At 43.7% G+C, this 26,736-nt stretch overlaps 2 protein-coding genes across 3 annotated transcripts; one reads left to right on the top strand and one right to left on the bottom strand.

Annotated features, from left to right (window-relative positions):
* Positions 1-4,738: 4,738 nt before the first annotated feature.
* LOC307146904 (transmembrane protein 238-like) lies at positions 4,739-5,772 on the top strand. The gene is made up of 2 exons (XM_079851243.1): positions 4,739-5,303; positions 5,563-5,772. Exon 1 carries the CDS (start codon positions 4,812-4,814, stop codon positions 5,292-5,294), a length of 483 nt encoding a protein of 160 aa, XP_079707369.1. The 5' UTR covers positions 4,739-4,811; the 3' UTR covers positions 5,295-5,303; positions 5,563-5,772.
* A 774-nt stretch (positions 5,773-6,546) lies between these two features.
* On the bottom strand, positions 6,547-26,650 carry foxk2a (forkhead box K2a). Of its 2 annotated transcripts, XR_013819184.1 has the most exons (10): positions 25,641-26,650; positions 24,671-24,865; positions 23,566-23,707; positions 23,343-23,489; positions 19,349-19,542; positions 18,754-18,938; positions 14,530-14,784; positions 13,871-14,029; positions 8,108-8,348; positions 6,547-6,943 (listed from the first exon to the last, which is right to left on the bottom strand). XR_013819184.1 is itself a non-coding variant. In XM_079851237.1 (9 exons), the coding sequence occupies exons 1-9, from the start codon at positions 25,916-25,918 to the stop codon at positions 8,194-8,196; spliced, it is 1,710 nt and encodes a 569-aa protein (XP_079707363.1). In that variant the 5' UTR covers positions 25,919-26,650; the 3' UTR covers positions 6,986-8,193. The 2 variants fall into 2 exon arrangements, 1 of the variants encoding a protein (XP_079707363.1); XM_079851237.1 differs by lacking the exon at positions 6,547-6,943 and having other exon boundaries at positions 6,986-8,348.
* Between the last annotated feature and the right edge of the window lie 86 nt (positions 26,651-26,736).

Genomic DNA, 26,736 nt, shown 5'->3' with positions numbered 1-26,736 from the left:
AGCTGGACTATATCAGGTCTATAGTTAACCTACTCATAGCCGGACAATATTGGGTCTATAGTTAACCTACTCATAGCCGGACTATATCGGGTCTATAGTTAACCTACTCATAGCTGGACTATATCGGGTCTATAGTTAACCTACACATAGCCGGACTATATTGGGTCTATAGTTAACCTACTCATAGCCGGACTATATCGGGTCTATAGTTAACCTACTCATAGCCGGACTATATCGGGTCTATAGTTAACCTACTCATAGCCGGACTATATCGGGTCTATAGTTAACCTAGTTAACCTACTCATAGCCAGACTATATCGGGTCTATAGTTAACCTACTCATAGCTGGACTATATCAGGTCTATAGTTAACCTACTCATAGCTGGACTATATCGGGTCTATAGTTAACCTACTCATAGCCGGACTATATCGGGTCTATAGTTAACCTACTCATAGCCGGACTATATCGGGTCTATAGTTAACCTAGTTAACCTACTCATAGCCAGACTATATCGGGTCTATAGTTAACCTACTCATAGCTGGACTATATCAGGTCTATAGTTAACCTACTCATAGATGGACTATATATCGGGTCTCTAGTTAACCTACTCATAGCCGGACTATATCGGGTCTATAGTTAACCTACTCATAGCCGGACTATATCGGGTCTCTAGTTAACCTACTCATAGCCGGACTATATCGGGTCTATAGTTAACCTACTCATAGCCGGACTATATCGGGTCTCTAGTTAACCTACTCATAGCCGGACTATATCGGGTCTCTAGTTAACCTACTCATAGCCGGACTATATCGGGTCTCTAGTTAACCTACTCATAGCTTGACTATATCAGGTCTATAGTTAACCTACACATAGCCGGACTATATCGGGTCTCTAGTTAACCTATTCATAGCCGGACTATATCGGGTCTCTAGTTAACCTACTCATAGCTGGACTATATCAGGTCTATAGTTAACCTAGACGGTGAAATGACGGTTATTTCTTGCTGGGATGTGTTTGATAGCAGAATATGTCTGCTTAAATGCTGGGTTAGCTCGAGCGTGTCAGGACTACAGATCCTCTGGGAAATCAAGACTGGGAGGAAGGCAGACTCTCAGGAGCGATCCCGACTCAACACTGAGATCTGACATTCTGAAATGTGAAGTTTTGCACCTGCTGTAAACGGTCGGTTCTGAGAATCTGTCCTGTAATGAGATAAACTGCTTGTCTGAAGCTGTTCTTCACTAAAGCTGTTCAGGGAAAGTAAATATTTGACCATTTCCAATAGGTTTAAGGGTCTTGTGAAGATGTTGACACGCTGATCACAAATATTCTGTGTTATTCATGCCAGACAAGTCAGTAGGTCACTTTGCAAAGAAAGACTACACGCCTGAACACATATATGTCTGCTAAATGAATAAATGTAAATGTATATATATATATATATTGAAACGTGCATATCTATAGACTAAACATGTAAATCGCATGTGCACCATCAGCGTTTTCACAGATTCACGTTTTTGAAGTTTACACAGAGATAACGTTTTCAAAAATTTTCAAAACTTGCACCTTGGAGTTGAAAAGTTTGCGCTCTCGAGCCCCAAACACTGTTGTGAAAATGAACGGCCGGAACGCATTAAAGGTTTCTGTTTTCTGTTAGAATGGTGTCGTGTAAGCGGCCACTAATGGCTAATTTCCACTGACGGTACGGTACAGTACGGTACGCAATTATTTCGGTTTCCACTGTCAAAAGATGTGAATGGTACCAAAATGCCGAACCGTGTCGTACCAGTTTTTCAGTTCCCTTCCGTTGGGGTTCCTAGCACAGTGGTACGGTACTAAAGGGTGGAGCTAGACTCACGGCAGGACGTTGATTGGTTGACAGAGTATCGTCACTTGCACGTGCTACAAGGGGAATGACAACATAAGAGGTGCCATTTTTTTATATACAGTTGGAATATAATACTACTGTTTTTAAACATGAGATATGGAACAGCCTTTCCTCGGCTGGTCCTTCTGGCGTTTGATGCCGACTCTGGCGTCTCTGTAGTGGTTAAACATGAGATATAATTCGTCTTGTGTACATCTAACGGCGATCTTTGGTCTCGTGAATCTATAATTTGTTCCCTGGCCAATCGTTTCGGCTGAGGACTAAGTGAAATTTCATAACTTTATATTTAGGCTATTTAACTTTACTGTTGAGCGCTGACTTTGTATGTTTGACTGAATTGTTTGCTTTGTTTCTTATTTTACTGCTTCTTGTACCTTTTACTTATACTTTTATAATGGCTAATATTGATAAAACTGAAATTTAACAAAAAGAGACTGGGTTGAGTTTTGTCATTTTTAATTTTATTACAGTGAAGATGATCAAAGTACAAATGCACATATTGCCTGAACCATATTAATAAGTTTAATATTTTTACAATTTAAACGAAAAGAGGCAGGGTTGTGTTATATTTTGTTTTGTTATAAATAGGCTAATGTTATATGCAGTGAATATAATCAATACGCGTTGCCTGAACCACATTTGTCTGGCTATAATATTTAAGATTCCTTTAAATGAAAACGAAAAGAGGCAGTGTGGTGTTTTATAACATATTTCATTTTATTGTTGCCTAAAATACACACAGAGATAACCGGAGTAGAGCGAGCGGAGTGACGCAGAATAACCGGACTCGTGTCCTCGGGAGTCTTTCTCCTGAGTCGGACTTGGCAAGTCCGAGCTTTGCGTACTTGGTGTTGAGAAACGCCTAATGTCTTCTTGTGACAAACATGCCGAGAAGCAAGAACAAGATCTGCTGAATGTCATCCATTGTTGTTTACTATGTCGCTTTTTTCCTCGCGAGAAAATGACGTCGATCGCTTCTTTCCGGCATAGGCTACACCACGCCTATAAGTAAGGGAACTGTTGGCGGTGGAAACACTAGCCGGATCAGGGTTTACTGTACCGTACCGTACCGTACCGCTCCGTGGAAATAAGCCATAGTGATCATTACGGAAGTGAATCAATCAAAACTAACTTTAGCTGGACAATAACTTTATTCTACAGCTGCTGTAAAGCCTAAACAATCTCTGTTACTTTAATTTCCTATTATCACTGTAACGCTGCTATGAAATGTAATATATGAATGAAACAAAAAAGCGCTATATAAATAAAGGTGACTTAACAAAACAGAGAAATCTGATCTTACATGATGTGTTAGTGCTGGAGAAATGCGCTGCTGCTGCAAGCTATGGAAGGATATTCACAGAATTATCAGTTTAAACACGTCCAGGCTTTATTCAGGCTATTAAAAGTACAGTTTTGAGTGATGAATAATTTACCGTCCTTCACACCAATGATCTCAATATACAGCATGATATAAAGCTATTGTGGATCCAACAATGCGGGAGAGTTTGTCTAGGTTTAACAGCTGAAGAAGAGGAAGAGGAGGAGAGCCTTTCTTACTTCACTGCTGTATTTATGATCAGTCAATATACATTAACATCTGCGTTTAATGCCGTCGGGAAAAGCTCAACATCTTTGACTGTCACATTCTTTCACACTAAAAAAGGTCCTGCTCCGTTCAGCGTTCGTTTCTTGGACGTATTCAATGAACAGTTTACAAAAATACAAGCTTTTCACTGGCTCTTTTCCCTCAGGACACAATTATTTCCAGCAGCTCATTATGTTTGTGCCGGACAGGATCTCTGTGTTTCTGGAGGAATATCTGTGCACACTGACACAAGCTTTCACATACACACGGGTTATTCTGCAGAAGAGTGTTATAATGTTTAATATTTACTCACACAGTGGAAACGGACATATAAATGAATGATTCTGCTCACTTTGGGGTGCCATGTTTGATTAGATTATCTCACACTGCGCATGTCTGCAGTGCTCGCGAAGATCACTAGCGCCATCTGCCGGTCACTTCCGGTTCAGGTTTCAGTCACACAGTTCCGTATAACAACATAGGAAATTATTTTTAGGATATAATAGCCTAGTAGTCCATAGTTTCACTACAGTACAGCTAATTTAATGGCTAGCATGTTTATAGCATAGGCTAAAAACAATCCAAATTAAATGGTAACACTTTACAATAAGTTAACATGACATAATGAAAAATACTTCTACAGCATTTATTTATCTTATGTAATGTTAATTTCAACATTTACTAATACATAATTAAAATCAAAAATTGTATTATTTAATGAACCTGAGCTGACATGATCATCAAGTTTTGTACTAACATTAACAGATGAATGAATAGGCCACTGTAACTGATGTGTTGCTCATTGTTAGTCAGTGCATTAACTAATGGAACCTTATAGTGAAGTGTTTAATGCAAATTAACCCAATTAATTACTAATTAAATCATATTTTCACACTCTTTATAAATACAGCTTAATTAGGAATGACACTACCTTCATATTTCTTTGTTTTCTTCACACATTCATCTCAGACGATTTTCTCCTAGTAAACAAGAAGTTAGTAACCTTTGAAGAAAAAAAACCCGTCAGGCAACTATATCGTAATAAAAATAATTTTCACACAAAATTAAAACTGTTTATGATTAGTTACCTCTTTGTTTCACCAATCATCTCAGTGTTCAAATCAAACCCATGACCGAGGCGTTATTGTTAAAATTAATAATGCAGCACTCAAAACAACTCCGCGTGTCGGAGCGCGCATGCGCACTTACAGGTTCGTTCTGGGTGACGTCACACGCAGGGCGGGGCCACAAGCAGGTGTATCCCACAGGTGTATTTTACAGGTGTAAAGAAGAATAAATGCCAGTCGAGAGAGAGTGTGTGTGTGCAGGTTCGCGATGGGCTGCGCCGCGTTACTCGTCCTCGGACTCGCGTTCGACATCATCGGGTTCGCTTTGCTTTTACTCGGGATTTTTGCCAATCTGCGAGTGGAAGGAATATTTTACGGAGACTTTCTAATCTACTCTGGCTCATTAATAGTTTTCCTCAGTCTTTTCTGGTGGATCATGTGGTACACGGGGAACATCAAAGTTTCCTATGAGGATCTAGAGAAGAGGAGGTTTGATACCTTTGTGCACTGGGCGAGCAAACTCTCCGAGCGGCTGTCCGACACCGGGAAGAAGAGCAGTGATCCCGGGAAGACGAGCACGGATCCCGGGAAGAGCTCGCTGACGCATCACGCCCCGACGCGGATCACCTGGGGAAACGCGGGAATCGTGAACGAGGCTTATGAGCGAAGTTCTGAGGAGAAGAAGCTGGACATGGAGATCCTGAGGAACCCCGGGATGGTCGGGATTATCGGGAAGCTGGAGCGGATCTGACAGGAACCGGTGCGTTTACATGCACAACTTTTGCTTTAATCGGATTTAATTCATTCCGATTGATGAATCTGAACGTAGTGTTTACATGAGCGCTAAACATGTGATCGGGTTGATGTGTGTTTATGTCACAAGCTTCGAAATGAATGCAGGATTATTGTACAATTTTAAAAAAGTTAGTCTTTTTTTTTTCTTCTTCATAATTTCTCAGTTAATAGATCATAACTGTGTTTGGCTGGACCCATCAGTGTTTCTGCTGTTCTCTCCACAGGAGCTTCTCTGGACCAGGACGGGCATAACCAAACCTTCACATCTGGACTGGCTGAGAAATGAAGTCATTCATCAGGGAAAAGCTTTCAATTTCATGCATTTCTATGAGCACTTTATACATGATTTATGTTTTTGTACTTTTAATGTGTTAATACTGAAAGATATTTCACATTTTATACATTTCATTCTTTATGAAATAAAGAGTGGTCAGAAAAGGATTCATTTGGCCAGTTTCTTTGTTTTGTCATTTTTCTGGAGAAACAGTCGTTTAATGAAGCCCCTTTACTTCTGAATCGTGGAAAATCACTGGTTTTAATTCATTCATACCTTAAAGTTGTACAGCTTTTCCAGTATTAGAGCTGTTAAAACGAGCATTATGAATATGCCTCTGCAAACTTTCATTAGGGCCGAAGTCTGAGAGACCCTGATGGCCAGAAACCAGCGGCTCTCGTTCCTCACGGGCCGGCGAGTGTTTACAGCAAACAGCCGCTCTGGACGTCTCCGTGAAGCCTAGAGGAAGTTAGCTGAAGAATACTGTAACTGTAAAACCTGCCGGACAAACACAAGAGCGTGGAGAGAGACACACCCTGCTATTGTGTGTGTGGATATTTGAGCCATTAAATACTGGAGTCTTTCACAATCACAGCAAACAGACGATGAGGGAAAGTTCAGGAACGGCTCATGGACACGTTGTTTGAGAGTGACATTACAATCCATCACAACAGACATATTGATATATTACTACACTGAGGATTAACCAGAACAATCATTAGGAATTGATAAAAATACTTCTTAAATTGAAACAAGCTTTTTATGTAGAACTGCTCTGAAACACGATGTATTTTGAAAAGTGCAGAACAGAATCCAGAGTTAGTCGTGCGGTGACGTATAAACTCGTTCAGACGCCGCGCTGGGTCTTCAGATCTGGGAAACACTCTTCATCATCATCTCCTCTTCTTCAGGATCCTGTAGTGAGGAACATCATCGCTACTAAATCACATGTAACTCGTCAGCTAATCGAAGACACATCTGAAAGCTTAGCTAACCCTTTCAGTAATGACTCTGTAAAGACAATAACAGGCAACAATTATCAGTGTGTCATTTCATCTCTTCTGTTAGCAGTGAGTGACGCAGTTACTGTAGTTTCTGCCAACACATGAAGTGCACAATCTTTATCCGGAAATCAGTTCTTTGTTTCCAGCAGCAGAAGAGAAAAGTGTGTTTCACAATCACTCATTGCTCCGCTCTTTGACTTCAGTGTTAGGGGCCGTTCCTGAACGCTCGGCCCGGCTCCGGCTGGGACTCGGCTCATGCTTGGCCAAGGACTTCTTCCCTTATTTCTGTCTAGTTCCCCGTGAGGAAGGTTTGATCATCAGCGCCATCTAGAGACACACAGCAGCAACTCACTCACACACACACACCACTGAAGTTATGGAGCTTTAATTTAATTTATAAAAAAATGCATATACCCACTGAAGCTGAACAACATCTACCACTTATTTTTCCTTGTGGAACACGTTCCATCCGTGTAGACTTTCAGTTGTTTGAACAGAATAAAATAATATTATTAACAGGCAAAGAGACAACTTCAACACAAAGATAACAAACACAGCCAACGACATCTCCAATATCAAAGGAAAACAACGGGGAGGAAAGGAAATATTAGAAACGAAAGGTAAGTGCAGTAATGATCCCAATTGTATAAAATATTATTTCGCATTTTTTTTCCTTCCATCTTTCGTCAGGAATCGAATCGGGCACAGCACATTTTCTCAACACGTTCATGCAAGATGATATATTTTAACAAAGTACAAATGGAAATATATCTATCTCATAGGTTATTGGTTAAAATATGAAAAAAGAGGATGCGAGTAAACATCATTTTGAGCTGATGTAATAGAGTAACTCAAACCCTCAATAGTGTTTCTTTTCTTCTGAAAAAATAAAAGTAAGAATGAAGTGAATACATTCATTTCCATGACCACAAGTCCACGTCTTTAAAAAGAAAACAGAACGGGAAAACGTTGTTGTTGAGTATTTGTGCCTCGGGAAACACACACAAATAAGATCCTAAAGTACACATACGACAAAGTACTGCATATCTACTCAAGACTGCATTGGCTGGACGTGGAGGCTAGCTGCCATGATTCTGGAGAAGCCGGCACACGTTCCCTTTCCCAAGGGAAGAGCGCTCGACCTTCCCATGCGTGAGTGTGAAGCGGACACTGTAAGAGCTAATCGGTCTTAGCGAGGTTTGGCGAGTCCATTTCTGACTGTGAATGTTCAGGATCTCTGGGAACGGAGAACACACGTCTGATACACATGCGTGACAATTACATAAACATCTACATCGCCATCGCCATCGGCTGCTGGATCAGGGTTCAGGGTTCAGGGCTCGTCCACGATCAGCCCGAGCTTCTCCGCTGGGTTACGCCAGGCAGGAACAACAATACGCTTCATTCTGTGACTTCAAGTAGGCTATATGAGTATATGAGTGTGCATATATCTGTGAGTGCTGACCAGAGCCGCTCCTCTCTTCATCTCACCTCAGTGATGGCACCTGGGGTTCAGGAACGGGTGACGAGGTGCCGGCGGGAGAACGAGTCGAGGTCAGAGGTCAGGAGACGATGGTCTAGTCGGCGTGGGTCTGCTGGTCTCTCTCCGCTGGGATGGAGTCGGTCTTGACCCGTTTGGGCTCGGGCTGCTGGTCCGGCTCTCCGTTCTGGCGTTTGGTGGGGAGGGAGGCGGAGGCCGAGGCGTGCGTCGCTAGCATGTGCAGCGGACTCGCTGAGGACCAGACATTAGCATTAGCATTAGCATTAAAGCCATAGTTCACCCAAAAATGAAAATCAGCCCATGATTTACTCTCCCTCAAGTCATCCTTGGTGTATCCACCTTATTCCTACGCATTATGGGTGTGACTCCCGCTAAGCTGTAAACAATCAGTGAGAAGGCTAGCTCTTGAACACAATACGTTAAAGTGTCACAATGAGATGACAATCTACTCACCCTTCAACCAGCGAACATTAAAAGGAAATTTAAAAGTGTAAAAGCATCAACAAGGCATTTCAATAGACCAAACAACCCCAAAAGCACAGCGATAATGGACGGGTTAAATATCTCTGTATTGTGTAATGTAACTTATGTTGCATTAATCAAAAATGTGCACCATTACGTGATACTATTTCAAAGTGATTTCCATCATTTTGACAGATTATAAATTGCATTTACCTGTGAAAACAAACCTGGAAAGAGACGTGAGGATTTGAGGAGAATAACGAGATTCTTCAAACATTCCAGTGAATTATTAATGCAATATATCGTAAATTAACCTCGGGAGAACAGACCACAGATGTGCAGGATATGTTGTCCTTTTTCATACTTTTACAGTGGATTGCAAAGGGAAAAAAGAAAATAATCACAAGGAAAAGAAAGCAGCGACTGAAAGAGCTCTTGCCGTAGATATTCTTGTTATATCATGTGTCACGTTGAAATACCAAGGATAACGTTATTCTCATGATGTCTGAAAATAAATCATGAAGGGAAACTGACAGCTCATCCAGTCAGACTGACGATCAGCTTTATTTCTAGGGCAACCTTATGATTTGAAATGATTCGTTTCAGTCTTTTTGAATGGAAGTTCCCCAAACCGGAAGTGTCACCCATAATGCAACACGCAGTGAGGTCATCAGGAATAAGGTGTATATGACATTCTTCTGTCAGACGAACACAATCAGAGTTATATTAAAAAATGTCCTGGCTCTTCCAAGCTTTATAATGGCAGTGAATAGGCATTTTTTTTGGAAGTCCATCAAAGTCCATTTGTCCCTATTCTATGCACTTTTATGATGGACAGATGCACTTTATGATGGACAGATGCACTTTTATGATGGATAGATGCACTTTAATGATGGACAGATCTACTTTTATGATGGATAGATGCACTTTTATGATGGACAGATGCACTTTTATGATGGACAGATCTACTTTTATGATGATAGATGCACTTTAATGATGGATAGATGCACTTTTATGATGGACAGATGCACTTTTAGGATGGATAGATGCACTTTAATGATGGATAGATGCACTTTAATGATGGACAGATCTACTTTTATGATGATAGATGCACTTTAATGATGGATAGATGCACTTTTATGATGGACAGATGCACTTTTAGGATGGATAGATGCACTTTAATGATGGATAGATGCACTTTAATGATGGACAGATCTACTTTTATGATGGATAGATGCACTTTTATGATGGACAGATGCACTTTTATGATCAATAGATGTCCTTTTATGATGGACAGATGCACTTTTAGGATGGATAGATGCACTTTTATGATGGACAGATGCACTTTAATGATGGACAGATGCACTTTAATGATGGACAGATGCACTTTTATGATGGATAGATGCACTTTTATGATGGATAGATGCACTTTTATGATGGACAGATGCACTTTTATGATAGACAGACGCACTTTTATGATGGATATATGCACTTTTATGATGGTATTCCATAGTATTTATCCATAGTATTTTTTTTTTCCTACTATGGAAGTCAATGGGGTCCATCAACTGTTTGGTTACAGACATTTTTCAAAATATCTTCTTTTGTGTTCAGCAGAAAACAGACATTCTTACAGGTTTGAAACAACTTGAGGGTGAGTAAATGATGACAATTTTCATTTTTGGGTGAACTATCCCTTTAACCTTCGAGTCTCAAGCAAGTCCAAGTCAATTTTGTGAAAGTCAAGTCACTGCTTTATGTCAAGTCGTAGCTTGGGTCACAAGTCACTGGCAAGTCATACAAACGTTTGATGATTTCACTGAATTTATATATTAAAATAAGTTAAAACTACAGAAGTTGTGTGGACTATGGTTTTATTTGCAATTTTTTTTAAAAATATGCATTTCCACATACAGCTGAGTGGTTACTACAATACAAATCTAAAAAATAAAATCTAAAATTTCAAACTACATAGCCTAAAATGTAAATGTAACTGAAATTAGGCCAACATTAAAAGCGTGAAAAAATAAATATGCCTCAAACATTGCAGAAGACCATTAAAAGGTATTAAACAATTCACAATTCACGTATAATGGTTCCTATGCCACCAAATGGCATTCATATAAGTTATATATTTTTAATTATGAAGTTAAAACCGCCAATAGGTGGCGCCAAATCACCGTCTTAATGTACGAGTCATAGAAAGCATTCATTCAACTGATTTGTTAAAAACGGCAGATTCGTTCTGGAATAAGCAACTAGGTCACTGAATCACAAATACACATAACTCTTTCTGTGGCTTGTTTGGAACTATTGTCATTGGAGAAATAGAGCAAAAACAGAGAATATTTGGAATATTATGTCTAAAATGTCACATCACAATATTCACTCTTTGTTTACTGAACTGTTTTATAAAATCTTTACCACATTTGCAATTGCGCCAAAATTCTGGAAATATTTGTTAATATCATATGTTATAATTACAAAAATAACTCATACTAGGGCAATTTTTCCACCACATTTTGAATTTTGGGTGCATATTAATTCTGCTGGCATTTTGCCCCCAACAGATAACATCTAACCCTGCTTTAAGAGAAACATAAAACACGACAAAACATTAACAGTTTTCTATGTTGTTTTTTGTCATTGGAAAGAATGACATATTTGGCTTTAAAGCATGATTTGAAAGAAATGTGGCAAATGTTATACAAAACATATGCCATCATTAATTATCATTTGAATATTGACAACATTAAGCTACATTTGCAAACATAATTGTGTATAAAGAGGCATGCTGTTTTGACCAATATTCTCTCTAGATTTAAAGATAGTCAAATTAACTATAACAAACAGGTTAAACAAGCCATAGCTTACTTTTAGACGTGGTGAATGAAGTTCGACTGGTTGTGATGGTCGTCCGATATCCCTTGCCAGTTATTATGCGTACAGCAAATCTTCTTGTATGAATATGGTCAATTTCTAGTGTTTATATCCAAAAAGAAACGATGCTGGGAGATGTTTTTGTATTTAGCGCGCTCACCGTGATGTATGTTTTTTCAGGGCTTGTGCAGCGTCACGCAATCGCGCAGAATCTGATGACTGGCGTCAATGGTTCCGTTGCTTTCATTTTGTTCATCAATTGATGTTGCGATGATTTATATAAAAATGTATATCAAGTCATTCTCGAGTCATACAGTTCAAATCAAGACAAGTCTCGAGTCATTGGATCTCAAGTCAAAGTCAAGTCGAGTCATTTTCTTAATTTAGTCAAGCAAGTCTCAAGTCCTTAAATTTGCGACTCGAGTCAAGTCATGTGACTCGAGTCCCCCATCTCTGGTAAATACTGTAATAACCCATTCTGTAAACACTGTAATAACCCAAGCTGTAAATACTGGAATAACCCATGCTGTACATACTGTAATAACCCATCTCTGGTAAATACTGTAATAACCCATTCTGTAAACACTGTAATAACCCAAGCTGTAAATACTGTAATAACCCAAGCTGTAAACACTAATAACCCATTCTGTAAATACTGTAATAACCCAAGCTGTAAATACTGTAATATCCCATTCTGTAAATACTGTAATAACCCATGCTGTAAATACTGTAATAACCCATGCTGTAAACACTAATAACCCATGCTGTAAATACTGTAATAACCCATGCTGTAAATACTGTAATATCCCATTCTGTAAATACTGTAATAACCCATGCTGTAAATACTGTAATAACCCATTCTGTAAATACTGTAATAACCCATGCTGTAAACACTGTAATAACCCATTCTGTAAACACTGTAATAACCCATGCTGTAAATACTGTAATAACCCATTCTGTAAACACTGTAATAACCCAAGCTGTAAATACTGTAATATCCCATTCTGTAAATACTGTAATAACCCATGCTGTAAACACTGTAATAACCCATGCTGTAAACACTGTAATAACCCATGCTGTAAACACTGTAATAACCCATTCTGTAAATACCGTAATAACCCAAGCTGTAAACACTGTAATAACCCAAGCTGTAAACACTGTAATAACCCAAGCTGTAAACACCGTAATAACCCAAGCTGTAAACACTGTAATAACCCGAGCTGTAAATACTGTAATAACCCATTCTGTAAACACTGTAATAACCCATGCTGTAAACACTGTAATAACCCATGCTGTAAACACTGTAATAACCCATGCTGTAAATACTGTAATAACCCAAGCTGTAAATACTGTAATATCCCATTTTGTAAATACTGTAATAACCCATTCTGTAAATACTGTAATAACCCATGCTGTAAACACTGTAATAACCCATGCTGTAAATACTGTAATAACCCATTCTGTAAATACTGTAATAACCCATGCTGTAAACACTGTAATAACCCATGCTGTAAATACTGTAATAACCCATTCTGTAAACACTGTAATAACCCATTCTGTAAATACTGTAATAACCCAAGCTGTAAATACTATAATATCCCATTCTGTAAATACTGGAATAACCCATGCTGTAAATACTGGAATAACCCATGCTGTAAACACTAATAACCCATGCTGTAAATACTGTAATAACCCATGCTGTAAATACTGTAATATCCCATTCTGTAAATACTGTAATAACCCATGCTGTAAATACTGTAATAACCCATTCTGTAAATACTGTAATAACCCATGCTGTAAACACTGTAATAACCCATTCTGTAAACACTGTAATAACCCATGCTGTAAATACTGTAATAACCCATTCTGTAAACACTGTAATAACCCAAGCTGTAAATACTGTAATATCCCATTCTGTAAATACTGTAATAACCCATGCTGTAAACACTGTAATAACCCATGCTGTAAACACTGTAATAACCCATGCTGTAAATACTGTAATAACCCAAGCTGTAAATACTGTAATAACCCATGCTGTAAATACTGTAATATCCCATTCTGTAAATACTGTAATAACCCATGCTGTAAATACTGTAATAACCCATGCTGTAAATACTGTAATAACCCATGCTGTAAACACTGTAATAACCCAAGCTGTAAATACTGTAATAACCCATTCTGTAAATACTGTAATAACCCATGCTGTAAACACTGTAATAACCCATTCTGTAAATACTGTAATAACCCATTCTGTAAATACTGTAATAACCCATGCTGTAAACACTAATAACCCATGCTGTAAATACTGTAATAACCCATGCTGTAAATACTGTAATAACCCATTCTGTAAATACTGTAATAACCCATGCTGTAACCCTTCCTGAAGGGTTAGTGATGTGAGAGAGGCTCACCGGTGCTGCCGGAGCCCTGGACTGCTGAGACCACATGCGTCCCGTTCTGAGTGATGGCCTTGACCGGCAGCTGGTGCTGACCCACGATAGTGACCGTCTGCAGAACACGGGCCGTCCCGCCCAGAGATGTCGTGATGGAGGGAACCGGCTCTACTTTCACTGAGACATAAACGACACACAGCCTTACAGAGACTTTCTGATACGAGTTATGATATTATACATCATACTCAGATACTTTCCACATAATAACTGGACAAAATATTGATGAGAGTTGAACTCGAAGCTTCCACAAAGAAGAACGGTTCATCAAACATCTTCAAACAAGACGTAGTAACAGTCATATCATTAATTACACAAATTAAACCAAATAAATGGTTATTTGGACAAAAAAAATATTGATATGACTTGAAATGGTTTTAAAACTCTTGACTGTTTATTCTTATAATCCATTACAGTGTCAAAGACACGACAGCGATATTACAGTGACTGATACTGAAGCCTGGACTCAGACAAAGATGGAACGGGAGAGAGCGAGTCTCCAGATTAAAGGAAGCTGGACAAACACACACCCGGAAATCAGACTTTGGCCAATCAGAATCAAGTATTCCACAGAGCTTCTGATATTCAGCCCTATTATCACAGAGCTTCCACACGCTCACCTTTGACCTCCTGGTGCTCTCCATTCTCACGCGCGGACACGGCGCTGGTCTGGCTGAACACCGGCTCAGCCATAGACAGGCCGGTGACGGTCGCCATGGACACCGCCGGGATCTGGTGTACCACATGGACCGTCTGCAGGGGCTGCTGGGACGAGGAGGACACCGGAGTAGCTACAGTGTAGGTTAGGGGCTTCAGGGTCTGAGGGAGCTGCCGCTGCACTGTGATGAGGACCGGCTGCGTGTTCAGAGGAGAACCTGTGGGAGTAAACCAGGTCAGACCAGAGATGTTCACAAGTCTTTAAGCTGGAGTCCGAGTCCAGTCCAGAGTCTTTATCACTGGAGTTCGAGTCAAGTCTGGAGTCTTTATCACTGGAGTTCGAGTCAAGTCTGGAGTCTTTATCACTGGAGTTCGAGTCAAGTCCGGAGTCTTTATCACTGGAGTTCGAGTCGAGTCAAGTCTGGGGTCTTTATCACTGGAGTTCAAGTCAAGTCAAGTCTGGAGTCTTTATCACTGGAGTTCGAGTCGAGTCAAGTCTGGGGTCTTTATCACTGGAGTTCAAGTCAAGTCAAGTCTGGAGTCTTTATCACTGGAGTTCGAGTCAAGTCTGGAGTCTTTATCACTGGAGTTCGAGTCAAGTCCGGAGTCTTTATCACTGGAGTTCGAGTCGAGTCAAGTCTGGGGTCTTTATCACTGGAGTTCAAGTCAAGTCAAGTCTGGAGTCTTTATCGCTGGAGTCCGAGTCAAGTCTGGAGTCTTTATCACTGGAGTCCGAGTCAAGTCTGGAGTCTTTATCACTGGAGTTCGAGTAGAGTCAAGTCTGGAGTCTTTATCACTGGAGTTCGAGTCGAGTCAAGTCTGGGGTCTTTATCACTGGAGTTCAAGTCAAGTCAAGTCTGGAGTCTTTATCGCTGGAGTCCGAGTCAAGTCTGGAGTCTTTATCACTGGAGTTCGAGTAGAGTCAAGTCTGGAGTCTTTATCACTGGAGTCCAAGTCAAGTCAGGAGTCTTTATCACTGGAGTCCAAGTCAAGTCAGGAGTCTTTATCACTGGAGTTCGAGTCAAGTCCGGAGTCTTTATCACTGGAGTCCGAGTCGAATCAAGTCTGGCGTCTTTATCACTGGAGTTCGAGTAGAGTCAAGTCCTGAGTCTTTATCACTGGAGTCCGAGTCAAGTCTGGAGCCTTTATCACTGGAGTCCGAGTCAAGTCTGGAGTCTTTATCACTGGAGTCCAAGTCAAGTCCGGAGTCTTTATCACTGGAGTCCGAGTCAAGCCCAGAGTCTTTATCACTGGAGTTCGAGTCAAGTCCGGAGTCTTTATCACTGGAGTTCGAGTCAAGTCTGGAGTCTTTATCACTGGAGTTCGAGTCAAGTCTGGAGTCTTTATCACTGGAGTTCAAGTCAAGTCCGAAGTCTTTATCACTGGAGTTCAAGTCAAGTCAAGTCTGGGGTCTTTATCGCTGGAGTCCGAGTCAAGTCTGGAGTCTTTATCACTAGTGTCCGAGTCAAGTCTGGAGTCTTTATCACTGGAGTTCGAGTAGAGTCAAGTCCGGAGTCTTTATCACTGGAGTTCGAGTCAAGTCCGGAGTCTTTATCACTGGAGTCCGAGTCGAGTCAAGTCTGGCGTCTTTATCACTGGAGTTCGAGTAGAGTCAAGTCTGGAGTCTTTATCACTGGAGTTCAAGTCAAGTCAGGAGTCTTTATCACTGGAGTCCAAGTCAAGTCAGGAGTCTTTATCACTGGAGTTCGAGTCAAGTCTGGAGTCTTTATCACTGGAGTTCGAGTCAAGTCCGGAGTCTTTATCACTGGAGTTCGAGTCGAGTCAAGTCTGGGGTCTTTATCACTGGAGTTCAAGTCAAGTCAAGTCAGGAGTCTTTATCGCTGGAGTCCGAGTCAAGTCTGGAGTCTTTATCGCTGGAGTCCGAGTCAAGTCTGGAGTCTTTATCACTGGAGTTCGAGTCAAGTCAGGAGTCTTTATCACTGGAGTCCAAGTCAAGTCAGGAGTCTTTATCACTGGAGTCCAAGTCAAGTCAGGAGTCTTTATCACTGGAGTTCGAGTAGAGTCAAGTCTAGAGTCTTTATCACTGGAGTTCAAGTCAAGTCCTGAGTCTTTATCACTGGAGTCCGAGTCAAGTCCGGAGTCTTTATCACTGGAGTCCGAGTCGAGTCAAGTCAGGAGTCTTTATCACTGGAGTCCGAGTCAAGTCTGGAGCCTTTATCACTGGAGTCCGAGTCAAGTCTGGAGTCTCTATCACTGGAGTCCGAGTCAAGTCCAGAGTCTTTATCACTGGAGTCCAAGTCAAGTCAGGAGTCTTTATCACTGGAGTCCGAGTCAAGTCTGGAGCCTTTATCACTGGAGTCCGAGTCAAGTCTGGAGTCTCTATCACTGGAGTCCGAGTCAAGTCCAGAGTCTTTATCACTGGAGTCCAAGTCAAGTCAGGAGTCTTTATCACTGGAGTCCGAGTCAAGTCTGGAGCCTTTATCACTGGAGTCCGAGTCAAGTCCGGAGTCTTTATCACTGGAGTCCGAGTCAAGTCCGGAGCCTTTATCACTGGAGTCCGAGTCGAGTCAAGTCAGGAGTCTTTATCGCTGGAGTTCGAGTCAAGTCTGGAGCCTTTATCACTGGAGTCCGAGTCAAGTCTGGAGTCTTTATCACTGGAGTTCGAGTCAAGTCTGGAGCCTTTATCACTGGAGTCCGAGTCAAGTCTGGAGTCTTTATCACTGGAGTCCAAGTCAAGTCTGGAGTCTTTATCGCTGGAGTTCGAGTCGAGTCAAGTCAGGAGTCTTTATCACTGGAGTCCGAGTCAAGTCCAGAGTCTTTATCACTGGAGTCCAAGTCAAGTCAGGAGTCTTTATCACTGGAGTCCGAGTCAAGTCTGGAGCCTTTATCACTGGAGTCCGAGTCAAGTCCGGAGTCTTTATCACTGGAGTCCGAGTCAAGTCCGGAGCCTTTATCACTGGAGTCCGAGTCGAGTCAAGTCAGGAGTCTTTATCACTGGAGTCCGAGTCAAGTCCGGAGTCTTTATCACTGGAGTCCGAGTCAAGTCCGGAGCCTTTATCACTGGAGTCCGAGTCGAGTCAAGTCTGGAGTCTTTATCGCTGGAGTTCGAGTCGAGTCAAGTCCAGAGTCTTTATCACTGGAGTCCAAGTCAAGTCAGGAGTCTTTATCGCTGGAGTTCGAGTCAAGTCTGGAGCCTTTATCACTGGAGTCCGAGTCAAGTCTGGAGTCTTTATCACTGGAGTCCAAGTCAAGTCAGGAGTCTTTATCGCTGGAGTTCGAGTCAAGTCTGGAGTCTTTATCACTGGAGTCCAAGTCAAGTCTGGAGTCTTTATCGCTGGAGTCCAAGTCAAGTCAGGAGTCTTTATCGCTGGAGTTCGAGTCAAGTCTGGAGCCTTTATCACTGGAGTCCGAGTCAAGTCTGGAGTCTTTATCACTGGAGTCCAAGTCAAGTCTGGAGTCTTTATCGCTGGAGTCCAAGTCAAGTCAGGAGTCTTTATCACTGGAGTCCGAGTCAAGTCTGGAGCCTTTATCACTGGAGTCCGAGTCAAGTCCGGAGTCTTTATCACTGGAGTCCGAGTCAAGTCCGGAGCCTTTATCACTGGAGTCCGAGTCGAGTCAAGTCAGGAGTCTTTATCACTGGAGTCCAAGTCAAGTCAGGAGTCTTTATCACTGCAGTCCGAGTCAAGTCTGGAGCCTTTATCACTGGAGTCCGAGTCAAGTCCGGAGTCTTTATCACTGGAGTCCGAGTCAAGTCCGGAGCCTTTATCACTGGAGTCCGAGTCGAGTCAAGTCTGGAGTCTTTATCGCTGGAGTTCGAGTCGAGTCAAGTCAGGAGTCTTTATCACTGGAGTTCGAGTCAAGTCTGGAGTCTTTATCACTGGAGTCCGAGTCAAGTCCGGAGTCTTTATCACTGGAGTCCGAGTCAAGTCCGGAGTCTTTATCACTGGAGTCCGAGTCAAGTCCGGAGCCTTTATCACTGGAGTCCGAGTCGAGTCAAGTCAGGAGTCTTTATCGCTGGAGTTCGAGTCAAGTCTGGAGCCTTTATCACTGGAGTCCGAGTCAAGTCAGGAGTCTTTATCACTGGAGTTCGAGTCAAGTCTGGAGCCTTTATCACTGGACTTCGAGCTGTAGGCCTGAAACACACACACACACACACACACAAACACACACACACACCCTCTCCGGCTCTAGTGTCAGCAGTGGTACAGTTCTATCCCTGCCGTTACCTGCAGTGTTCTGTGTGAAACAGGCCTCCTGAATGACTGCTAGTTTGGGCTGGATGGCCGGAGCCGGAGCCGGATCGGGTTCCATGGGAACAGGCGAGCCTTCCCTAGATAAGCTGTCTGGAGTCTGAACGCCGCTGGAGTGGGCCGACAGCACCCCAGTGTGGTTCGGAGATGCCGGAGCGCTCCTGAGAGGGAGAAAGAGGAAAACTAATCTTAGTTTTTTTATAAAGCAGTTAAAAACAGAGACGGTTGGCCAATGTTCTAAACAATGATTTAAATAAGTTACAAATACAATACTTTTTTTTTTTTTAAATCACAGGCAAAAGATTAAAACAGTCATGCATGACAAAGAACATCAGACATCAGGAGGATTAAAGAGAATAGATGCGCTTTTAACTCTGATTTAAGATAATGTCCTGCTGGTTCAGTAACAGACACTGGTCATCTGTTCCACAGGCACCGGCAAACACATGATCCACCCGAGAGTTACAGTAATAAACTATCTCCTGATAGGGTTACAGTAATAAACTCTCTCTCCCGATAGGGTTACAGTAATAAACACACAGTCGATAGGGTTACAGTAAACCCGGATCACCTGGATGATAGCGGGCCGAGGGGAGTCCGGAAGCAGGGAACGCCACGAGGCCGACGCTTACGAAACGCCTGTTCGACGAGCTTCCCCTCGGATGAGGGATCTATCCTCCAGAACGAGCCTTTTCCCGGCTCCTCCTGGGATCGGGGCACTTTGATGAAATAGCGGTTTAAGGACAGATTGTGACGAATCGAGTTCTGGAAGAGAAACATGAGACAGAAAGGTTAAGGGTCAAAAGATCTGAATCTGATTTGAGACTGTAATGATGAAGCCAGTGAACTACATCACTGACGCTCGTTTCCCTCCTGCGCTTCAGGTTTATTCCCATCTCTGTTTTTTACTCTCCACCCTTTTCTCTGCACATTCACTCTCAAACTGTGTGCTGTGAAACCAGCAGGAATCATGTTAAAAGATTAAAGAAGGATCTGCAGCTATAAACACTCAGGAAGAGCAGGAGTTTTCAGCATTTATCAGTTCTGTGGTCAGTAAGGAATAACAGCTCTATCTTCGTTAACTTGTACATGTGGAAGGTCATGTGACAGATCTGAACCCATCTGTCTTTTATATCACAAGATCAAAAACCACGAGACTGATCTTGATATATGAGCCCTTTAAATATTTGAACAAATTTGGAAAGCTAGAACTTCATTTTAAACATTGTATTATCATTGCTGTCCACATCTTGTGGATTTTCTGTCTGGATTTTTTTTTAGGAAAGTTCACATCAAACCCGTACAAACACAACAGCACTGAACACGTGACCCGACTCAGGCGCTGAACACGTGACCCGACTCAGGCGCTGAACACGTGACCCGACTCAGGCGCTGAACACGTGACCCGACTCAGGCGCTGAACACGTGACCCGACTCAGGCGCTGAACACGTGACCCGACTCAGGCGCTGAACACGTGACCCGACTCAGGCGCTGAACACGTGACCCGACTCAGGCGCTGAACACGTGACCCGACTCAGGCGCTGAACACGTGACCCGACTCAGGCGCTGAACACGTGACCCGACTCAGGCGCTGAACACGTGACCCGACTCAGGCGCTGAACACGTGACCCGACTCAGGCGCTGAACACGTGACCCGACTCAGGCGCTGAACACGTGACCCGACTCAGGCGCTGAACACGTGACCCGACTCAGGCGCTGAACACGTGACCCGACTCAGGCGCTGAACACGTGACCCGACTCAGGCGCTGAACACGTGACCCGACTCAGGCGCTGAACACGTGACCCGACTCAGGCGCTGAACACGTGACCCGACTCAGGCGCTGAACACGTGACCCGACTCAGGCGCTGAACACGTGACCCGACTCAGGCGCTGAACACGTGACCCGACTCAGGCGCTGAACACGTGACCCGACTCAGGCGCTGAACACGTGACCCGACTCAGGCGCTGAACACGTGACCCGACTCAGGCGCTGAACACGTGACCCGACTCAGGCGCTGAACACGTGACCCGACTCAGGCGCTGAACACGTGACCCGACTCAGGCGCTGAACACGTGACCCGACTCAGGCGCTGAACACGTGACCCGACTCAGGCGCTGAACACGTGACCCGACTCAGGCGCTGAACACGTGACCCGACTCAGGCGCTGAACACGTGACCCGACTCAGGCGCTGAACACGTGACCCGACTCAGGCGCTGAACACGTGACCCGACTCAGGCGCTGAACACGTGACCCGACTCAGGCGCTGAACACGTGACCCGACTCAGGCGCTGAACACGTGACCCGACTCAGGCGCTGAACACGTGACCCGACTCAGGCGCTGAACACGTGACCCGACTCAGGCGCTGAACACGTGACCCGACTCAGGCGCTGAACACGTGACCCGACTCAGGCGCTGAACACGTGACCCGACTCAGGCGCTGAACACGTGACCCGACTCAGGCGCTGAACACGTGACCCGACTCAGGCGCTGAACACGTGACCCGACTCAGGCGCTGAACACGTGACCCGACTCAGGCGCTGAACACGTGACCCGACTCAGGCGCTGAACACGTGACCCGACTCAGGCGCTGAACACGTGACCCGACTCAGGCGCTGAACACGTGACCCGACTCAGGCGCTGAACACGTGACCCGACTCAGGCGCTGAACACGTGAACCGACTCAGGCGCTGAACACGTGAACCGACTCAGGCGCTGAACACGTGAACCGACTCAGGCGCTGAACACGTGAACCGACTCAGGCGCTGAACACGTGAACCGACTCAGGCGCTGAACACGTGAACCGACTCAGGCGCTGAACACGTGAACCGACTCAGGCGCTGAACACGTGAACCGACTCAGGCGCTGAACACGTGAACCGACTCAGGCGCTGAACACGTGAACCGACTCAGGCGCTGAACACGTGAACCGACTCAGGCGCTGAACACGTGAACCGACTCAGGCGCTGAACACGTGAACCGACTCAGGCGCTGAACACGTGAACCGACTCAGGCGCTGAACACGTGAACCGACTCAGGCGCTGAACACGTGAACCGACTCAGGCGCTGAACACGTGAACCGACTCAGGCGCTGAACACGTGAACCGACTCAGGCGCTGAACACGTGAACCGACTCAGGCGCTGAACACGTGAACCGACTCAGGCGCTGAACACGTGAACCGACTCAGGCGCTGAACACGTGAACCGACTCAGGCGCTGAACACGTGACCCGACTCAGGCGCTGAACACGTGACCCGACTCAGGCGCTGAACACGTGACCCGACTCAGGCGCTGAACACGTGACCCGACTCAGACGCTGAACACGTGAACCGACTCAGACGCTGAACACGTGAACCGACTCAGACGCTGAACACGTGACCCGACTCAGACGCTGAACACATGAACACACAGAAGAGCCATGGACTAGGGCTGCACGATTCTTGCTAAAATGTGAATCACGATTTTTCTCCATGGGAATTGAGATCACGATTCTCTTACACGATTCTCATTTTTTCAACCAAAATGTATTGCACTCAAGTACAAAAAAAAAAAACAACAACAAAAAAACAAAGCACATTCAGTATAATAAAGTGCAGGAGAAACAAAAATTGTCTCTTTTCTTTATTTTAGCCCCCTTAAAGTGAATAATTTTAAAGCTTTATGTTGTTGAACATAAGAGAACATTAACATATACAATAATAGCCTAAATAAAAATAACTAAATAGAACCTGTGATTTTTGCTCCATTTGGCACAGAATGTACACAGTACTTACATCTACTGTGTTTACGGGAATACGCGACTTGGCATTTTGATATATTTCTGTGTTTATTTGGCCGTTTAGACGCGCAACCGGAGACAAAGACTGCGTGTCCGTGTTGCGCTCGGAGCGCGCTGAGCTTCCTGTCAGTATAATTCAGTTCTCTTTCGCGACTTATCGCGCTTTTAATATTTATTTTCGATATAAAGCACATTCTGCTCTTTTCTTTCTCTTTCATCCATGATTTGTTATTAATAACTTTAAACAGAATCATCAACTGAAATCTGCGCGGATTATCCAAAATACGACACATTTATAGGACATAAAATTGTCTCTGCGCAAAAGTGAAAGTAAAAGGACAGCAAAGCACCGTTTCAATAAAAGGATATATTAAAGTTTATATAGCCTACTTTTACATTTTCGCTGCTGTTCTAACATGGTTTTCGCCATTACCTTAAACAAGCTGCAGCTGCTTGAATCCAGTGCAGGAGCTGTAACTATTAGATCACCACAGAAACGTAAGCGGTTAGTTGATTGCTGTGGTGACTCGTGACACTCGCGAACAGCACTGAACACGCACTTTTGCCGGTACAACTTGAATATTATTATTATCATACACTTTTCATTAACTTCGGTAGGCTGTACAACAAGGGAATTGTAATTGGCTGCTTTTTCTGCAGAGGTCTGAATGCAGGGAAATACACGGAAGTGAATCGCCATCATTAAGAAATGAGATCGCATTTATGTTGGAATCGAGATCGTGATTTTTTTTCGATTAATCGTGCAGCCCTACGATGGACACTCACCTGCCAGCCCTTGTCTGCTGTCCTGTAATACGGATAGTTCTTGGTGATGTGTGTGTATATCCCGTTCAGCGTGAGCTGCTTGTCTGCTGCCATCGTGATGGCCTGAACGATGAGCTGAGCGTACGAGTACGGAGGCTTGGAGTCGTCCTGTAAAACACAAGAACAACACGTTACCGGCAGATCCGAGGCGCCCTGATGAGCGAGACATCACATGCGTTCTTACTTTCGGACTGTCTCCTCCGGAAGCTTCCTTGTCGTTCTCGGATTGGGAGTTCTCATTGATGAGCTCCGCTGTGAGGCCGCGGCTAATCTTATAGCTGGAGAGACCCGCTCCTCGCGGACTCGACGGACACGAGTTAGCAGCGCTGAGGAAACATGACAGATGCATAATTCAATACATTTGTGCTTTAAAAATATCCCAGTGATGATGAGCAGCGCTGTGCAATGGATCGCGACTGATTTTAGATTTCGAGGTGAAACGATTATTGTGCTTTCGCTCCTCCCCAAGCCAGACTGCACACCCGAATCAGCCAGATCAGTGAGAGATGAAGTCCACTGCTGCTGAACTGCAGGATGTTCCTGATCTTTAGAGAGACGCTGTTCTCCCAGCGCTTCTCCGAGACGGAGCCAACCGCGCACAAGCGAACTATACCGTGGGCTTCGGATCCGCGGCTAAGCGCTCAGACAGCCCACACGCTAAACCGTCGACCGCCGTCGTGATGTCTGTGAACAGCTGGGAAAGGGATGAGCGTGTAACAGTATATCGGATCCATCGGATCAGTGCGGCTCTTAAAGGGACAGCAGCCCATTATTACTGCATTAGTCAAACCCATTAATGCTAATCAAAACCACTCACTGCTCTTGAATGAATACCTTTTGAAGCTTTAATAAGGATTAATAAATAAATAAATAAATATAAAAATAATGTATACAGAGAAGACTCTGCAGATGTATTTTACATTTGGTCACTCAGTTTCTGTTGTAGGCTTTTATGTTTCTGAATTCCACTGTTAGTACATCTTCCTGAAAAACCTAAAACACTGTTTATTTCATTTGTATTTTTGTTCTGTTGTATTATATATTTTGCCGGTTTTGTTTGTAATTAGTTTCTCTGTTTTTATGTATTGCCGAATGTCCTCTGTAACTGTTTTGAGGGTTTTATTAGCTAACCTACTATTATTTTTTGCTGCAGTATCAGTATACTGATCTCTAGTCAAGTTTAACTTTGATCATATCGCCCTTTAATAATCGTGATTTGAATATTGACCAAACCAATGGAGATGATGTTTGTTAGGGTTAAAGGTTAGGGTTAAGGTTAGGGTTCTGACCTGATGGTGCCGGTGGGAGACGGGAGTGGACTCATCAGGTGTGCGATGTTGTCGGGAATGTTGATGGTCAGCGGGGAGATCTGGGGCTGGACCGCTTTGACGGGAGACTCCGGGGCGTTCCTGCGCTCCCTCCTGTCGCTGGACAGGGCCGTGAACGTAATTTTGATGTTTGTGCTGGGAAATCGGAAAGTGCACCTGCAAAACAGCAAACAAGAGAGTTAGTGATTTCAACCTATTACACAAGTTTATCACGTGGTATTTTTAAAGTAAATATCCATGAAAATGAAACGCATTGATGTTGATAAACAACGCCTCAGCAACAGTACAGCCGGTTTATATATGGACACCAGACTGGCTTGATTACATGACTCATATTTCATCAGAAATATATATATATACACATGAATCTTGGCTCACCCTTCAATGGCCTTTATGTGATGGTAAACGCTTCTGCTAACCATTAATAGCTCTATCTTTATGATCTGAGGTGCAGCTGATTTAATACAGACCCTCTGCACCAACAAAACAAACGCGAACCACATCGTCTAAATAAAGGTGGAATAAGAAGAACTGTAAACACACTGTGGTCCTTCCTCCATGCATGGTCAAAATATGGCGTTAATAAAGTGTGATTGCATTAGATTTACACGATATATTCTCATAATCATTCATTAGTGTGCATTAAACTATGAATCACATTAACCAGGCTACTAATTCTGACTACTCCTTTTGTCATGTTATGAATGGGTCCAGTGCACGTCAGATGTGGGTCAACTAAAAGGTCATCGGGACTGAATGAAGCCCGCAACACACTGACCAGTGGATCTCCAGCCACTATACTCGTCTGTTACGCTTTAAGAGAAGATGCTGGAGATGCACGCAGGAGAAAGCTGTAGTGTTTAGTGTGAACAGACTGAGACAGCGAGCTTGTCATAATCAACACGTGCTGAAACACAACAAACGCGGTTACACTCGGGGCAGCTGCAGCGGGGGCGCGCCTCGCCTCTGGAACACGCCGTCCACGAACACGCCGTTCTTGCCGAGGCACCGCAGGTAGAAGTCCCCGTTCCCGGAGCCGTCCTCCCCGGCGGAGAACACCTCCAGGTGCCTGCGGGAGATGAAGCTCGAGTGGCCCATGCTGACGTCCACGGAGCCCTGGGACGAGTTCCGGCCCACGGTGACCGAGCGCTTCTTCATCAGATACTCGAACTCTCGGCCCTCGAGCCGGGCGACAACCGAGCCCGCCATCTTTACTCGCTCTCTGGACCGGGTCTGGACACTGTAGAAGGAAGGAGCGGGCGGCCGTGTGTCGGTCGGGAGGCCCGGTTGCAGAATTTAGTGGGGGGATCGAATCAAAGGATGAGAAATAAATAAGCAGGAACGCGGCAGCCCGGGGACAGCGGCTCCAACCCACCGCCGCGACAAGAGAACGAGAAAACCAGCAACCCTACCAAACAAACCGAGGAGGCGGGGCTAGCGTGACTGACAGCCGCCGCGACCAATCGCTCTCCAGATCTGGAGGAGAAAACTGCAATCCGCCAATCAGCAGCGAGGCGCGAGCGCGTGTGGCGTCAGCGGTTGGTTGCACTGTGAGCGGCTGACACGCATGTAGTGTGTGTGTGTGTGTGTGTGTGTGTGTGTGTGTGTGTGTGTGGGAGAAGTCACTGAGTTCGGCTGCTGCGGACATGTTTTAACCAAAGACATATAATGATCAACTCATCTCCACATGACATTCATGGCAATAAATGTGTTGTAGATGTTTTCAGAAACTACTCGTAACACCTTGTTTAGTTTTAGACTCTGCTCTGGGTTAAAGGCATGTGTGCCCCTGTAATGAAGCTGGTGTGCTGCTTCATAGAATACAGATACTGTTGCATTCTTGACTAAACAGTGTTGTATTATTTTCCAGTTATCTCCGTAAAGCTGCTTGAAACAATCTGTATTGTTACAAGCGCTGTATAAATAAAGGTGACTTGACTAGAGATAAACAAATCATCATGGAAGCAAAATATGCATCATTCATTTTGCCACGTTCCTCAAAACGATAATAGAGAGAGAAGATGCTC

Source organism: Squalius cephalus (assembly GCF_949319135.1).
Source record: "Squalius cephalus genome assembly, chromosome: 19".
Lineage (NCBI taxonomy): Eukaryota > Metazoa > Chordata > Actinopteri > Cypriniformes > Leuciscidae > Squalius > Squalius cephalus.
This window is presented reverse-complemented; position numbering and strand designations above follow the sequence as displayed.